Raw genomic sequence first — 17,794 nt, 5'->3', positions numbered from 1 at the left:
TGATTTTATTTTTTGTTTATAATAGGGAGTCTAAAAATTGTTTGCCACCATTCAGATCTTGAGCAAATTTCCTCTTTAGTGAAAACATGAGTCCAGAAGATGAGATTTCTGGTTGGCATATCTTGATTTTAAATAACATTTAAAAAAATAAGTAAAAAAGATAAAAACAATCTTTATAGTATGTGTTCAGTTTAGAAGAATGATAAAGTACCAGTAAACATTATTGCTACCCAAAGAAATAAGTTGCTGTTCCAGTCATACTTAATTTTGAGATTTTCTTAAATAGCGACTGTATCTGACTCCTAATACAGAAGATGTTACCTTTACACATGCTAAGTAACCTTGCTTTCCTCCTCATTATGCCAACGTTAAACTATTTTAGTTCTCTTTAGTCACTGATTTCTATTCCCCTTTGGGGAAATTTGAATCCCATCTAACCTTTTTTTTTTTTTTTAAAGATTTTATTTTTTTCCTTTTTCTCCCCAAAGCCCCCCAGTACATAGTTGTATATTCTTCTTTGTGGGTCCTTCTAGTTGTGGCATGTGGGATGCTGCCTCAGCGTGGTTTGATGAGCAGTGCTATGTCTGCGCCCAGGATTCGAACCAATGAAACACTGGTCCGCCTGCAGTGGAGCACGCGAACTTAACCACTCGACCACAGGGCCAGCCCCCATCTAACCTGTTTTTTAAACATCGGCTTAATAGCCTTTGCTGTACTTTGAGTGGGCTTCGGTTTTTGGCTGGAGCAATAAATACAATTGTCTTATCTCATTGGTTTTAATGACTTTGTACTTCCCTTTGCTTCTCCTTAAATTTGGAAAGATATTTTTGATGCCAGAATACTTAGTGTTCAACACATTTACCATGAGCTGTAGTGCATTATAAAAAAAAAAGAATGAGTTTAAAGTAGTAAATATTTGTATGTATTTCTAAGACTTATTTTGTCATATTAGGGTGGGGTGACAAAACTGAGTTCTTAGTTTTCATGATCATTGAATATGTTAATTATAGTCAGTAGTTCTCTTCTGAACAAGTCACTCTTTTATAGTCCATACCAGCAGCCTCAAACTTTTTTTTTTAAGATGTGCTTTTTGGTGAGGAAGATCGGCCCTAAGCTAACATCTGTTACCAGCCTTGCTCTTTTTTCCCCCCGCCCCGAAGCTCCAGTACTTAGTTGTATATCCTAGTTGTAAGTCATTCTAGTTCTTCTGTGTGGGATGCTGCCACAGCATGGCTTGATGGGTGATGTATAGGTCTGTGCCCACGATCCAAAACAGTGAACCCCAGACCACTGAAGCCATTTGCATGAACTTAGCTGTTTGGCTATGGGACAGACCCCTCAAACATTTTTGATAATGTAGCACATCAATTATTTTTTTCTTTTAACTTTCTTTTGACATTAATTCAGACAAACATGTAGCTATAAGAATAGTACAAAGGATTTCCTTTTACTTTTCAACCACATTCCACAAATGTTAACATTTTACCACATTTGTCTCTCTCTCATTCTTTCTCTCTCTCTCAGTGTGTATATATGGATATATGCACGTAGACACACTTTTTTCCTGAACCGTTTGTCAGTTGCAGACATGATGCTTCTTTGCCCCTGAATACTTAAGTATGTATTTCCTAAAAATTAGGATTTTCTTTTGCCTAACTATAGTACTGTCAAAATCACAAAATTAACATCGATATTTATTATAATCTACAGACTCTTAGTTTCGCTAGTTTTCCCAGTTATTTCTCAGATCACATGCTATATTCAGTTATCGTTCTTTAATCTGGAGTGGTTCTTTAGTGTTTGTAATTTAATGACATTGACATTTTTTAGATGCCCCTTAATTTGGGTTTGTTTGATGTTTCCTCATGTATAGGTTCTTATTTTGCGTTTTGCATAGGAATATCACAGAATTGTTGTTCTATTCTTAGTGGATCATACCAGGAGGTCCATTATGTTGATTTGAGCCACTACTGGTGATATAAACTTTGATTATTTGGTTACTGGAGTCTGCCTGGTTTCTCCACTGTAAAGTTATTTTTCCCTTGGTAATCAGTAAGTATCTTGTGGGGAGTACACAGTCCTTGATAAATGTATATTTATTTATAAGTTATACGCATGTATTTCTACACTAATTCATTGTGCACATTTTAAAGCAGTTATAAAAATTAGACATTAAAGGATAAGATACAAATATAGATGTCCTGACATTTTCTTTTTGTACCCCAGTGTATCCTTTCGTATCCTGTGGGGTGTATACTCCTGGCTTTGTAGACCAGAGCTCTGTATGTATCATGTCTTTTACCTTGTATGGTTATTTATAGGAATTATTCTTGTGTCTTGATCCTGAAGTAAAAGCTCCTTGAGGGTTATGTTTTCATACTTCTGTCGCCTCAACATAGTAAGTACCCAAAAGTAAATGCTTAATGATAATGATTTTTTCCTATTACTTTTAATTTTCTTGCTTTCAGATGGAGAACTCAATGTTCTAGATGATATTTTGACTGAAGTACCAGAACAAGATGATGAACTGTATAATCCAGAGAGTGAACAAGATAAAAATGAGAAAAAGGGTATGTAAGATTTCTATTATTTTTGTTGAAATAACAGTGTAAATAGAGATTTAATTTCTTAAGAATGTGACTTTGCTTTTGTACTTGTTCCTTGAGGCAGTTAACACCAAAAGCACAATCATGACAAGCTGGTACTCAATTCCGTATGAGTAAGAGTAATTTGTTTTTTCAAATGTGTTGAGACATCTCAAAAACATGAGTTTATTCCAGTATTTGAAAGTTATGTTTTCTTTGTTCTTAACTTTGGAGTAAAAGTATTTCAGAAGACATTTTGAAGAAATGAGGGTTTTTCCCTCTTTGATATATGTTATCTGTTAATCTTTAGTGAAATAAATGGAATATGCAAACACTTTTATGTGTCTCTTTTTAAATTTTATTTTTAAGGATCAAAAAGAAAAAGTGATCGAATGGAATCTACTGACACCAAGCGACAAAAGCCTTCTGTTCATTCAAGACAGTTGCTTTCTAAGCCATTGAGCTCATCAGTTAGCAATAACAAAAGAATAGTTAGTACAAAAGGAAAGTCGGTCACAGAATATAAAAATGAGGACTATCAAAGGTCTGAAAGAAACAAACGTCTAGAAGCTGATCGGAAGATCCGTCTGTCAAGCAGTGCCTCCAGAGAACCTTACAAGAGTCAACCTGAAAAAACTTGTCTCCGGAAAAGGGATCCTGAAAGGAGGGCCAAATCTCCTACACCAGATGCTTCTGAGGTAGTAAATGTTATTGCGGATATAAAATGGAAAGCAGTTGTTTTTGAGGCTTTAGAACTATTTATTCACTGTGACCTTGTCTGTTATATGACTGCTGATTTCCCTTTTTCTTTAAACATCAGAGAATTGGGCTTGAAGTGGATAGACGTGCAAGCAGATCCAGCCAATCTTCTAAGGAAGAAGTGAACTCTGAAGAATATGGCTCTGACCGTGAGACTGGCAGCAGTGGTTCTTCTGATGAGCAAGGCAACAACACGGAGAATGAGGAGGAAGGGGTGGAAGATGTGGAGGAAGATGAAGAGGTAGAGGAAGATGCAGAGGAAGATGAAGAGGTGGATGAAGATGGAGAGGAGGAGGAGGAGGAAGAAGAGGAAGAGGAGGAGGAGGAAGAAGAGGAAGAGGAGGAGGAAGAAGAAGAATATGAACAGGATGAGAGAGACCAGAAGGAAGAGGGAAATGATTATGACACTCGAAGTGAGGCTAGCGACTCTGATTCTGAGTCTGTGTCCTTCACAGATGGGTCTGTCAGATCTGGTTCAGGCACAGATGGATCAGGTATTACTTTTTATATGTGAAAGTTTGTCTTTTAAAAAAAAATTGACCAAGTTGGTTTTATTCTTGAATGTGTTTAAATTAAATGATAAAATTTTCGAGGAGATGAGGATATTAATAATGACTGTTGTGTGATTTTTTTAATTACATGCTTTTGAATATTATAAATACATTTGAATAAGATTTACGTATGTTAGTAAAGGTATTTCCCAGCTGCAAATTGTGTTATTAATGAACACAAGTCGGATTATTTCTCTGTAAGGAAATGTATTTCGGGCTTTAATGTTGTAAGTTCTTAGATTTTCATACTAGTCAACAACAGCTTATTTAAACACTGATATACTTGAACTATACAGTATTCGTATGGAATCTGTCTGCTAGGTATTAGAATATTGCCATGTTAAATGCCTCTAGATCTACGTCATGTAGTAATAGAAATCAAACTTTTATTTATTTTTCTCTTGGGAGCACAAACTTTTTTTCTAATTCTGTATCTGTGGACTGACGAGTGCAGGATCCCCAGAGGGCTGGGTGTAAAGGATGGAAAATGAGAGTCTAAAATTCTTGGGGAGAGGTTGGGTAAGAGCCATCTTAGGTCATTCCTTCAATACTACATGCCCTACCACTTTATCCGTGTCAGATCATGCAATGTAAGTGTAGGAATGGTAGGTAGTTGCAGTCATTCGGCTAAGAGGGCCCTCTTTTAGGAGGAAATTCAGAGGGTACAGCAAGGAGAGGTCAGGGTTCTTAAAGATTCCTGATCTCTATATGGTGATCGTACTCTCATGGCTGTTTTATGTAAAGGTGCAGCCAGATCTGCTACATAAGGAAAATATACTAAACATTGGAATACAAGAAAAACCCTATTCTTTTGATATATAGGATAGTTAGAATTTCATTATTATAGAATTTTATCATTTCAGTAGTACATTGTTAGTGCATCATATTCTTGATATAGTGTAGAGGATAGAGCACATGGCCAGCTGTTTTCCAGTGATTGACAACTGCAGTGCTTTCAACCTTTTGCTCACTAGAGTTCTAGATTTGGGAGGTTAGGTTTTTGAAGGGAGTTAAAGAGTTAAACTGATAGATGAGTTAATTGGGTTTGATATAAAAACTTTTGGAATCTTCTACTCTCCCATCATACTTCTTGCGAACTGATGGGATATTTTTTATAATTTATAATGGATAGAGAATAAAAATTGCATTGGCAATATGAATAATATTCATTATTGTGGAGAGTGTGAAACTTCCATAGGGAGATAGGGAACATTTTATTGTAAGAATCTTTTTTTTGGCATCCATGTTAGGAACACTATTTCTTAGACTTGAATGTTTGTCTTAAGTCAAACAAGGGAGACTTAAATGGATAGGACCTAACATAATTTGCATCTTTAATAAGCTCCTTAGATGATGCTGATACTGTAGCAAGGTACTTGATAATACTTCAGATTTTTATGGATAAGACACTTTAGTTTGAATGGTAGCCAATAGTTTTATAAAACCTTGATATTAAAACTGTTAATAGAAGAGGTTTATTGTTTTAAAAGAGATACCTGGAACTCTTACTTTCCTTATTGAGGAAGATTTGTGGATTTTCCTTGGAAGATCCCTTATGTAGAACATGCTTTAGAGACTGTGGTATGCAGGAAATTATTTTTGTTAGAGTAGTTTCTTTTTATTTTTGTTAGTGCCATGGAGTCACTTCCGACTCATTGGGACCCTCTGTACAGCAGAGCAGAACCTTGCCCAGTCTTTTTTGTACCGTCCTCTCATTTTCCCTCACCATGTCTGCTGCTATTCATAGGGTTTTCATGGCCAGTTGGTTTTTGGAAGTGAGTGGTTTTTCTTTCTAGTCTCTGTTAGTCTGAAAGCTCCGCTGACACCTGTCCACCATGATTGACCCTGCTGGTATTTGAAATACTGGTGGCATAGTTTTCAGCATCACAGCAACACATAGCCACCACAGTATGACAACCAACAGGTGAGTGCTGTGGTTCTCTGACTGGGAAACGAACCTGGGCCACAGCTGTGAGAGTGCCGAATCTTAACTACTAGACGCCTTCTGTTTATGATAATGTATATTTATAATGTGTAAAAGAAAAAGGGTGGATTTGGAATTCCTTGATTAGATGTCAGTTTTTAAATAAAGAGATCACAGTTTAGTTTCTGTCGTGAATTTTCTAGATTCCAGTTTATTTTACCTTATTTTTTTCTCAGAATTTTCAGTAACTTCCATACAAAACTGACACATTTTGTTGTTTGTTTAACAGTTATTTGTTTAGATGACTTTCATTGTTCTTTTGACCTGAGAATAATAGTTGGAAGACAGGATCATAAACTTAAGAGCAGTGGGAATTATATGTACAAAAAAGATGAAAAATCCTTGGAGAATTCTCATGGTAATGCTAGATTTAACATTATATAAAAATACTTGGGCAGGAGCTTTCTTCTGTTCCTGTTACTTTTCCTGCATCATCTTAGAGATCCTTTTAATACTTTGAAACCGTAAGATACCATTTTTAAACAGCAGCAAGAGATGTATTGTCCTTAGTGATCAATTCATAGTGCTTAGGCTCCTAGGTAGTCAAAGAGGAAAAATTAAAGATGGTAGAATTTTTGAAAGAAATAATTTCAAAAATTTAACAAAGTTTTATTTTTCTAATCTCTTTCATGTGGGTGTTGTATTCATTGATTCAGGAAATCCAGTTCCTGCTGTGTGCCAGGCACTATACAGGAATTTGTAGTCAGTGAGCAAAACAGACATGTATGAGAAGGAGATTTGGAACTTGATAAAATCTCCTATTTCTCATCTATTTGAGTGAGGTTCTTAGTCATTTTATACCAAGAGGCTTTAGTATATTCACTTTGAAGTCTTATAGTTTGCCTTGAGGGAAAGGATTTTAAAACTTTTGAAAGTCAGGTATCATTATTGAAAGCCAGAAAGCCTGGAAATAAGTGCTTTTCTCCATGGTTGGTTATTTGAAATATCATGCCCCCATGGTTTCTAGCTTTAAATAGGCTTGACTCTGTAATTGTGCCACTATGTGTTGCTTTGCTCTTCCCTTTTAGCTCTCTAAGTTAGGAAAAAATCAGCATTATTTACAAACTACTTCTTCAATATAGAAATATTTAAATATGGAGAAGCAGTAGTAAGTTACAAAGACAAAGATGCTTAAACTAAAAGAAAAGGAACTTATCATGTTCTTGGAGTTTTCCATCTTTAAACTAGTTAGACGTAGAATCCACTTTCAAGAATAGTAGTAAGATCTTTTAGAATTTGCTCAATAAAAATAGAGCTCAGGGCTTGTACTTTCAACTTAGAGGACTTTCATTTGAAACTAGGTTCTACCAGGAATTGAGGAATCCTGGCCAAGTTGCCTAACCACCCCTCTAAGTTGAGGTTCCCTTTCTCTAAATAAGAATAATGGCATGTATCTCATGAGCTTGTGACGAGGGTTAAGAGAGATAATTTATTTAAAGTTGTTAAAATAGTTAACTGTATTTATAGAATCCTTATATAGATTGTATGCAAGATTGTTGATTATTCTTTTTTAGCTGTTATTTTTATAAAAGTAAGTACATGCATTTTCTGCCTTCATATTCCTTCCTATCTCCTAGTTGAAAAGTAAAGGAGCTTATAATGGTATATATTAAAACCAATAAACAGAGCCAGGAGAACTTAATTCCATTTAGTTCTTGTTTATGTGCCTATAAAGTTCCAAATTATGCTTGAAATGGTTCTTACTTGACAGCTAATGCAAACCTTTTCTGTCTACTGAGGATTCCCAGTTATTTTATAGAAATGCATAGGCTATCATTAAGATTTTAGGAATAAACTTTAAATTGAATTTGAAAAAAGGAGCAGTAATCCAGCAAGGAAATGGTCAGGAAGAAGAAATTGAAGACACAAAAGCACGCAGTGGCAAGCAGAATGAAATCACTAATTTGGTACAGTGTATTTTTGGGTTTTTTTTTTTTTTTTTTTACAGTTGAAAAGCTTTGGGTTCTGGGGTTCATCAGACATCTAAGATAGAATCAGAGTTCGAATGCATGAAGAATTATAGTATACTGTTTAAAAAGAGTACTTAGAACAGTGGTACCTGATGCATAGAAGGGAACATGGTGAATTTTATTGAAAGAAAAGTGCTTTGCAGGTTTTTTCCTCCTCTCCTGGAAAACTATTCAAGACCACCTTTATAACATAGGATAAATAGTTCTCAGTTGTGGCCATGTGTTTTTATTTGATTGAAATTGGCTGGAGAAACAACGTGTCCTTAGTCTTTGAAGGGTGTCTTTGAAATGGAACCCATTTTTCTCAGGAAATTGAGGGATCAGGAGAGAGATTAGCAATGACTGATGCTTGGAGATGATGCAAAAATCAGACACATAATGATACATTCTTGTTTGGTTACCTGTTGTAATGTTTTGTAATGTTTTAAAACATCTTGTTTGAATTCTTTTTAGATGAGAAAAAGAAGGAAAGGAAGAGAGCTAGAGGCATATCTCCAATTGTTTTTGATAGAAGTGGAAGCTCTGCATCGGAGTCATATGCAGGTATTCTCATTTCACTTTTATTTGTGATCGTTATCTGACTGATTCTAATATAATCTACAGAAAGTATGTGGAGGCTGTAGTTTAGTGTGAACTTGTTGATGTCCATTAGTATTGATTTTTGGCATGTTTCAGTGTAATAATTCTAGAGGAAACTAAGCTTTTTCTTATTATTTTAATCCTGTTCTGTTACTGCTTAAGTGGAATTTCACTTTTTTTTTCCTGGAAGATGATGATTCAGTGACTAGTTTTCTGAGTGGGAAACTGTTCAAATATACATATTAAAAAAAAAATCCAAACAACCCCAAAAAACAAAACACTCGTACACATTGAGAAGTATTTTTTTGTGTGTGTGGGTGCGCCAGGAAGAATAATTTGTCTTGAATGAGAACTTTATGTGACAAGACTGTAGAAATTTTGTCTTATCTCTATTAAAGCTCAATCTGAACAAATGTACTTTGGCTAAATACAGGTTCAGAAAAGAAGCATGAGAAATTATCATCTTCCGTTCGTGCTGTCCGAAAAGGTATCATTTAAATTTGAAATTGTTTTCATTGCATGCTGCATAAAGTCATTATTTTGCCTTATTGGTTCTCCATTAATAGTTGGTTTTAATGTAGTAATGTTCTGATATATTACATTAAGAAAAATTAATAATGTAGTTTTACATAGCGCTCCATGTTCACTTCTTACTGCTTATCTTGTGGAACAACAGCAAACATCTCAGGATATTTTACAGTTTTTGGATATAATGTATGGCATATACTTTTTAATAGTATAATGGTCTATTATGAGTCTGTGAATAATATAAAAGAAGTATATAAAATTTGTAGCTATTTTCATACTTAAATATGCATCTGATATATCGGAACATCACTAGATTAGGTTTACCTTTTGGCAAAATGCTGGTGTCTTTTTTTAGTTTTGCTTTATTATGTGTTGTGGCTTAGCTTTCCAGGTTGAATGGGTGATTATGAATTTTAAAAGTTTAGCTGGGTTGTGGAGGGCTAATTTCAGTTAGTGTAACTTATGCTCCTTTGTGTGGTAATGGCCTCTGGTTAATCGTCTTGGATTTCTTTTTTTCAGATCAAACCAGTAAACTCAAATATGTCCTACAGGATGCAAGATTTTTTCTCATAAAAAGTAATAACCATGAGAATGTCTCTCTTGCCAAAGCTAAGGTATCAGCATCAGTTCTGTTGAAACTATTCTAATCTTGAAAATTTTAAATGGGAAAGTGGACTTGAATATCTTGAGTAGCATAAGTTACTGTGATTTTCATTAAAGCTGGGAAGATCCATAGCCCAGTTGCCACTCAGGGTCTGTTTTGTGGCTGGTTAGACACCCTAATAGTAATTTGAGTTTTCTTTTAAATTTTTAAAAGAAATATTAGAAGCCAAAGTCTTTGATATTGAAAATATATATATTTTATATTTTGTGCTGTAAAAGTTGTGTTTCTGTTTATTTTTGTGTTTCTGCATTCACTTGCTAATTTATTGTACTAACACATTTTTTAAGTTTTAGTTAACCAATTTTTGTATTATATTGATGCTTCTTTTACACCTTCAGATCTTCTTGAAAAGAAATTGTTCCTTTATGGAAAGTTTATTTTTAGAATTAAGATCACTTGGATTTAGAAGAAAAGGGGAGTCAGCTTAAAGGTCTACCTCAGGCTTAGCAAAAATATGACCCTTTGCTGTAGGATGTTGTAAGATATTAATTTCCTTTTTTATATTTTTGTTACAGAAGTACATGTTTGTTACACTGACTATTATCTCTTTCTTTTCTTGGTTTAAAATGAATAATTTACAGTTTCGACTGACTTTTAGAAAGTTAAAACTAAAGTTAAACATTTTTGTAACCATATTTCTGTCAGTATTACTATCCTGTATTTTTAACTTGAGGATTACCCATCAAACTTTACAAATGGAAGGCATAACATACTAACTGTCTAGTATAAGTTTATTCTGTTCTGCAGCTGGATGTAGGCAGAAGTATTTAAGCACTTACTGTGAAGGGTATCTAGTTTGTATGAGCACATTGAACTGAATTAGAGCTTCTGCCTTACTTTACCCTTCTATCTCTTAATCTCTCATGAACAAAGAATTGGTTAAAGTGCTTCAGAAGTTAATAACTGTATTCCAGCTCTATGTAAAACACAGGCCTCTTCAGTCAAACTATTGATACATAAAAATTTCAACTAAAATATAAAGAATGAGAAACGCTACAAACTTGACAGAAAATCTTGACTATGGATTTACCAATGCAATAATTTTTAATTATTTGGTTAGGCACGATTTTTCAAGAAGAAAAATGTTCTACATGTTGTGATTCACCTTCACATGACATGTTTTTACCACAGTAAATGGTTGTGATACTAAAATAATTACAAGTGACTTTTTATTATATAGAATTGTAGCCCATAAGATTTGAACTCCCTGTGTGTTTACTAGTTGTTTTAATGATTTTTTTAAGGTTGATGATTTTCTTTATAATTTTCCTGAGTTTTTAATAAATTATTACATTATTTGACAGCTGATAAATAAGGCCCTCATTCCAGCTTACTTGAATTTAAAGTATAATACTATCATTAGCCTTGGTCTTTGGAAATATAATTGGAAACATGAAAGATTTCCATAGAGTTCAATCTGATCTTTACGTCATTTGTATAGGGTGTGTGGTCCACACTGCCTGTAAATGAGAAGAAATTAAATGCTGCATTCAGATCTGCAAGGAGTGTTATCTTAATATTTTCTGTCAGAGAAAGTGGAAAATTTCAAGGTAAGAATAAAAATAATTTGGATATATAAAAACATTGATTATGTTAGCATCTATATATTATGTTGTGATTTGATTTCTTTAGGATTTGCAAGACTTTCCTCAGAATCACATCATGGTGGATCTCCTATACATTGGGTACTTCCAGCAGGAATGAATGCTAAAATGCTGGGAGGTGTCTTTAAAATTGACTGGATTTGCAGGTAAATTATGCACTTCAGTGTAGATAATTAAAGTTGCCCTTGTTTTGAATGGGCTACCAGCTGGGAATAGTGTTAAAATTCCACAGTTGTTTAGTTTTATTGTTCTTAATTTTTTTGATCTCATTCTTAGGGTGATTTGGATTTATGAAATTTAAGAATGTTAAAGTAAAAATAACATCGATGTACTTAGCTTATGTTGTTCACTATCTTTATAATATAGGATGCAAAGGGCAAAGGTTTATTTAGTGAAGAGTTTTATGTATTTCATTTGTTCTCTGTATTAGTAATAAAGCAGTAAATTTGTGATGAATTAGACAATTTCTTGGAATGTTACCTGGCATGTATTTGTAATTTTAGTGATTTAACATGTCATTTAGTGACTGTAAAATGGGAAAATAGTCTGATTTGGCTAATATTTTGGAATTGACTAGTTGTGAACAAGTAGTGTTTTTTAAGGAAGTTAGCAAACCATGTTTAGTTGGCATTGTGATCTTCTGAAACTGGAGTAATTAAGATGTGAATATTCTAGAAAAGCAGACTTGTTTTAAGTACTGAGTTATTAGCACTATTTTTATATCCTTACTTTACCTTATTTATTTTACTTTATTTTAAACCCTTAGCGAATGATTGTACATTGTTAAAAAATTGATTAAAGAAGTCAATGTAGGTTGATACAAACTTTATTTAGCACTATGAGATAGTTTCCTGTGGAGAACTGCAAAATGGAGCAGAAGGCAGAAAGCTTTTATAGGATAAAGAATAAAGAACAAGAAAGAGACAAATAGGAAATATCTAATTGGTTGGGGCCACATAGGCACTCTTGTTTTAGGTGAGAAAGCCCCAAGTTGGCTTGGTGTTGGGAATTGGCTGACTGGATAAATTGCGTTTCTGGTCAAGCAAAGACTTTACAGGGACTTGAGAGCTCTCTAAGTTTTGGTTTCCTGACGTGGCACCCTGGGCAATAGTGGCTTTATCTTGGACCTAGAAAGTGAGTTCAACAACATAAAAAACTAATTATTTAAATGAACTTTATATAGCATGCACAGATCTACTACTTATAAAATTTATTTTAGTTAAATAAAAATTACCTGCAAGGGTCCATATGGATTTTTTATAAGTTGTGAGTTGGCTTAGGTGTTAGATTTTGGTGGGGATGAAGGATTTGGATAAGAATAAGAAGGAAAAATGCTATTCATATTCAGGAAGGCAGGCTAGCACAAGGAAGAGTATGGAAACAAACCATAGGGTGGAGGGGGAGGTGAGGGTGGGATAGCGAGCCACTTTTTTAATGAAGGGCATAGTTAGTAAAGAGAACAAAAGGCAAAGGTGAATAGTAATGTGGACCAGCCTAAGGATTTAAACATTTACTGTGGGACAGTGAGGAACTATGAAGATCAATGGCCAGTGATACAGTGGAAATAGTATATATTAGGTTAATTGTCAATAGAGTAGCAAAAAGCTATATGTATAAAAATTATCTTTACTCATCCTGTCATTACTTTCTGTAGCAAAAAATTAGAAACAGTCTAAATTCTCTCATAGGAAATGTGTTAAGTAAGTTATAGTTTGTCACTTAGATATAGTATGCAGACGTAATAGTCCAACACAACATGGGAAGCTATATAACATTTGAAAATGCATATTGTTGAAATGTGATATAGTGATGAGACTGTAGGTGATAGCCCCCTACTCCATTGCACCCAGAGTTTTTAAATGTAAATTTGTAGTTCTTTAGAAATTAAAGTTGTAATTAAGTTATAATAAGTTAAAGTTATAAAATTTAAAAATCTGGTGGCAGTTTATAGAGAAAACAAAGTGCTGATTATTTCTTAGCAGAGATTGACATTTGTTTTAGTTTTTGGATGGAAAACTGTAAAGGCCACAGGAGAAGTTTTTTAGTTTGTGGTTTTATGACTAGAAACGGTGTCACTGGAAAGTATTTGGAAATGATGCTTTCTTAGGAATAGGAGAAAAAAATAATTACCCAGTTATAGACTGGTTGCAGCATATTTTGTTTTGAATGTTACCTGTTCTATTAACCTTTATTTTCAAATTATTGATAAGATGATTTGTTTAATTTTAGGAGATGGGTGGAATTTATTCATAAATTATTCTCTTCGTATTCCTCTTCATTGACTTATTGGCTATTTTACTAACTTATTTGAATGTATATACCAAGAGAAGAGGTAAAAATCAAAATAGTCCATCCTACTATCATTTCATGCAAAATTTTGGACAGTAAAGTTGTTACTGTATTTAAGTTTTAGGTTTACCCAGAAAGACTATTCTTAAATAAACTAACTTTAATTTTTTAATACTTACAAGTTATAGAACATTCAAGAGTAATTTTACAATACTTAAGAGTTCTTAAAGACATGTGATATATATTATATTGATATTTCCTTGGGTAAGTCACTTGAACTCTAAGTTTTCTGTATAAAATGAGAATTACTTTCGACTCAGAGTTAAGAGACTTAAACTTTAAGTATAAATGCTAAGGACTTTGCTGTCAGTAATAATAACTACTATAAATATTTTTCTTTTCAGGTATGGTAGTTACTAGACTTTTATTTAAGCTCCCTTTGGATTTAGTAATGACTAGACTTAAGTTTCTTTAGTGTGCTCCCTGGATCACTTGCCATCAGTACTATCTGATTGTTAACATGCAGAATTCTGAGACCCACCTTAAACCTGTTGAATTCCTAATAGTTCACTTATTTTGTAGGCACACTGAAGTTTAAGACCAGATGATGCATGTTAGTGGATAGGAGAGGAGGCATAAAAAGTGTCTTATTTAGGTTGCTCCTGGGAGTTAGCTCAAAATAAGGCTAGAAGCTAAGAAATGTCATTCATCCAGAATTAAATCTACTCACTCTAAATTTTATACTCACTGCTTTCACGTCCATCCCAAAGAACCCATTTTTCTTTCCTTTAAAGGTTTCTCCATATTTCTTTTAATTTTGATAACCAAACCACTATCCAGTACATAAGAGCTTTAGTTTTCTGTTCTGTTGTTAAATTTGCCTATTCATCAAAGCCCTTAAATCTGAGAGTCATTCCCCTTATCTTTAGAGTGCTCACAGTAAAGATAGCCATCTGTAGGCTTCTTCATTGCACGTCTCTTCAAGAGGTAACTATTAGGTTGGCGGTTCTTTAATTGTAATGACCACAGACCTGCAGTTGATACCACAGACCTGCAGTTGGTGACCACAGACCTGCAGGTTCTCTTAACTTATTCTGAGCCCTGTTTTGGCTAAGGCCTCACAGTTCTCTGTGATATCCTGGCTGGGAGTAACTAATTTATCAGAACAGTGGGCATATGTTTGTAGTATCTGGTTAGAACCAATGCCACCAAAGAATCTCAACCCTAAATGACTCTACCAGCTGGATAGATGCCTTTATTTTGGACCTTGGGTATTCCATTGCTAATATTTAAATATCACTGATAACTTTGCAATAATAATTTGTAACCTTCCAGTATTTTGGTGGCTCTAGCTTATTTATTCCTTTCCTGTTACTGATTTTTATCTGGCAATTTAGAGGAAAAATCTCAGGAAGTATTAAAATACAAAGAATTGTTAGCTAGAGATCTGTCTCTGGATATTCTAGGCTTTTGGTATGGACTTGTTCTAGCTTAATGATAGTCGTTTTATTATTATTATTTTTTTGTCTCTGACAGCCTGGGAAGGAAAAAACATATATGTATATACATTCTTGAACCACTCTTGCTGTGTGAAGTAAGATGTGTGTTAGTCTAAGAATCCAAGCCTTTTAGTAATACCTAGTGGACATTTTCCATCACTCACTGTCTACTTCTCCCATACATTCACATCACTCTCACAACAGAGCATGCCACCTTTTACTTTAACGTTAGGTATATTTCTCTTTTCCTGTAAATCAGAATTTCTTCTGAGATTTAAAAAAGTTATATGAAATTCAAACCTTCAGTATTCGTCTTAAAGAAAATTCCTTTAAGATTAGAATAAATGGTTTTATAGTTTGTCCACTGGAGCAAATTACTTGCTTCTGTTTTTCCCTCTCTATTATGTCTTTGCTCAACCCTTCTCATTGCTTCAGATGTGACCCTGCTTTACCTCCCTACGTAGGACTATTCCTGGATCATGTTTCCTTCAGACTTATCCCATATGCCACTTCTTCTAGGAAACTTTCTATTTTTATTTCTCTCCAAAATGGATATGACCATTCATATTAAAAACAAAACAAAACTTCTGTAGCTATTTACCCATTCTTTTACAAAATAATAGTCTGGGCTGGCTTGTTCTTCTTTGATAGCTTGTGAAAGAAAGATTAGTAATATAAGCAGCTCTTTATCTTATTCATCTGTGTATATCCGTTGGCTGAGCAGTTTTATTTGTATCATAGATATAAATAGTTCTTTAATTAAAGCATTTATTTAATTGGGCATTAATCACTTTATGCACAAATAGGTAAAACCTTACTGAATGCTGTTAATTTTTGATGATTATTTGACAGCTAACCAGTATTTATTATGTGTCATGTTTGCTTTCAGCATTGTGCTAGGTTGGTAAAGAACTATGAAAAATACTTCCTTAAGTTGGTGAGGCCATTTTACCATATGGCTCAGAGAGCTTAGAGCCAGGGTTTGTTTAGATTATATAGATACTGCACTGTAGTGTAAGTGGAGGGCATAATTAATACATGCAAATATATGAATTTTATAAGTAAACATTTGTATTGTCAAGAGCCATTCCATAGGTGGTGGGGAATATTGCCTTATTGAAAAGGGGAGGACCCTTAAATCTGAGAAAGCAGTCCTGAACCAAGGTTAGGGGACACTTATTTTCATTTGGTGTTAACTGCCTAGTTAAGGGTCAGCTCTTTGTTGATCACTTAATAAAAGATAGAATGCTTGGACCGTCCTGGTGGTGTAGTGGTTAGGTTCACGCACTCTCCTTCAGCAACCCGGGGAACACAGGTTCAGTTGCCCGGTGCGGACCTACACACTGCTAATCAAGCCATGCTGTGGTGATGTCCCACATACAAAAGAGGAAGATTGGCGTAGATGTTAGGTCGGCAACAGTCTTCTTCAAGCACAAAGAGGAAGATTGGCCCTGTGCTAACATCTGTTACCAATCTTCCTCACCAAAAAAAACCCAAAAAGCAAACCACAATTCTTTTGAGTACACAGAAGCAAGAGATATGCTGAACATTTTATATGTCATTTCATTTGCAGGCTACCTAAAACAAGTATGAACTAGGTGGTAATAACCTTGTTTATAAGATGAAGAAACGCAAGCTCAGAGAAGTTATAGAGAGAGAGGTAGCTGGGATTTAAACTTCAGCTGCTTTGGTTTCCAAGCTCACGTTCTTGAGTACTATATTATGTAGCTTCACACTGGAGAATGTGGAAAGGGTGTGTGTTTAAAGGGGTTCCCTCTTTGGGGAATAAGCTCTCCCAGTCTAAGTGCTGCTTTAAATTTTAGTCACATTTAAATCATGATTAACATAGGAATTTACTACTGAAGTAGTGTAAAGAATTTACTACTGAAGTAGTATAAGGTCCTTAAAGGATTCTGTAAAAGAATATAATTGATATTACTTTGTATTTAGGCGTGAATTACCCTTCACTAAGTCGGCTCATCTCACCAATCCTTGGAATGAACATAAACCAGTAAAGATTGGGCGTGATGGACAGGTTTGTTTTTTAATTGACTTTTTGAAAAAACACATTAATCAGCCCTTTTATTGGTCTTTATTGAAGGACATTTTAAAACCATTTCTGAAAGAATTTGTGTGAAAGTTTAAGGGAAAAAATTCTTATTTTAAGTTCATGATTACTGTGATTATGACTCATTAATAAGATCTCCATTAATGTTGAAAGATAGATGGCTTTATACAGTACTTTCATTAATACAACTGAAGGAAAAGTTTTTGAACAGAATTGACCTGATTTTAAATGGTTTTTCATTATATTACTACTGTTTAACAGATTCTGCACTTGTATAATGTATTTTGGAAATGCCCTTGAGCAACTTTACTAAAGTTTTTTGAATAACAAGAAGCTTTATGAAAAGAAGATAAGTGTATGTACTCAGATTTTCAAGTCCTGCAAATGAAATTGAGTGCAGTGATTTAAAATAAACCCAAACCTTTGACCATCATAGTTTCTATGTGTAATTTTGAACCAGAAGTTATGTTTTCATTGCTCATAAGTGAAAATGTTGCTAATTAAAAACAAAATTTAATTTTAAAAAGTCGATAGTCTGCCTTGTTTAATCTAATGTATTTCAGTACATTTAGCAGCTCATAATTATGAACGTTGTTGGCACACACTAACATACGTTGTTCTTCCAGTGTATTAAGATGGATGACTGTGTCCTGATATTTTTGTATTTCGCACAAAGAAATATTCCTCCTTTGCAGAGGGCAGTTGTCACAGAGT

At 34.1% G+C, this 17,794-nt stretch overlaps 1 protein-coding gene across 7 annotated transcripts in view; it reads left to right on the top strand.

The window, feature by feature from the left end:
- Nucleotides 1-17,794, top strand: part of YTHDC1 (YTH N6-methyladenosine RNA binding protein C1) — a 35,712-nt gene that overhangs the window by 8,485 nt on the left and 9,433 nt on the right. For 4 of the 7 annotated variants that reach the window (XM_001501526.7, XM_005608739.4, XM_070262392.1 and 1 more), the window contains 9 exons: nucleotides 2,469-2,570; nucleotides 2,955-3,283; nucleotides 3,406-3,838; nucleotides 8,303-8,392; nucleotides 8,862-8,915; nucleotides 9,476-9,570; nucleotides 11,062-11,170; nucleotides 11,253-11,370; nucleotides 16,963-17,047. In XM_001501526.7, coding sequence (XP_001501576.3) covers nucleotides 2,469-2,570; nucleotides 2,955-3,283; nucleotides 3,406-3,838; nucleotides 8,303-8,392; nucleotides 8,862-8,915; nucleotides 9,476-9,570; nucleotides 11,062-11,170; nucleotides 11,253-11,370; nucleotides 16,963-17,047 — 1,415 coding nt within the window. The remainder of the gene's footprint in view (nucleotides 1-2,468; nucleotides 2,571-2,954; nucleotides 3,284-3,405; nucleotides 3,839-8,302; nucleotides 8,393-8,861; nucleotides 8,916-9,475; nucleotides 9,571-11,061; nucleotides 11,171-11,252; nucleotides 11,371-16,962; nucleotides 17,048-17,794) is intronic. The other 3 variants (XM_014738671.3, XM_014738670.3, XM_070262393.1) reach the window with 1 other exon arrangement.

The sequence above is a fragment of the Equus caballus genome, chromosome 3 (genome assembly GCF_041296265.1).
Source record: "Equus caballus isolate H_3958 breed thoroughbred chromosome 3, TB-T2T, whole genome shotgun sequence".
Classification (NCBI taxonomy): Eukaryota; Metazoa; Chordata; class Mammalia; order Perissodactyla; family Equidae; genus Equus; species Equus caballus.
The sequence above is the reverse complement of the archived record's forward strand: the minus strand, read 5'-3'. Positions and strand labels throughout refer to the sequence as shown.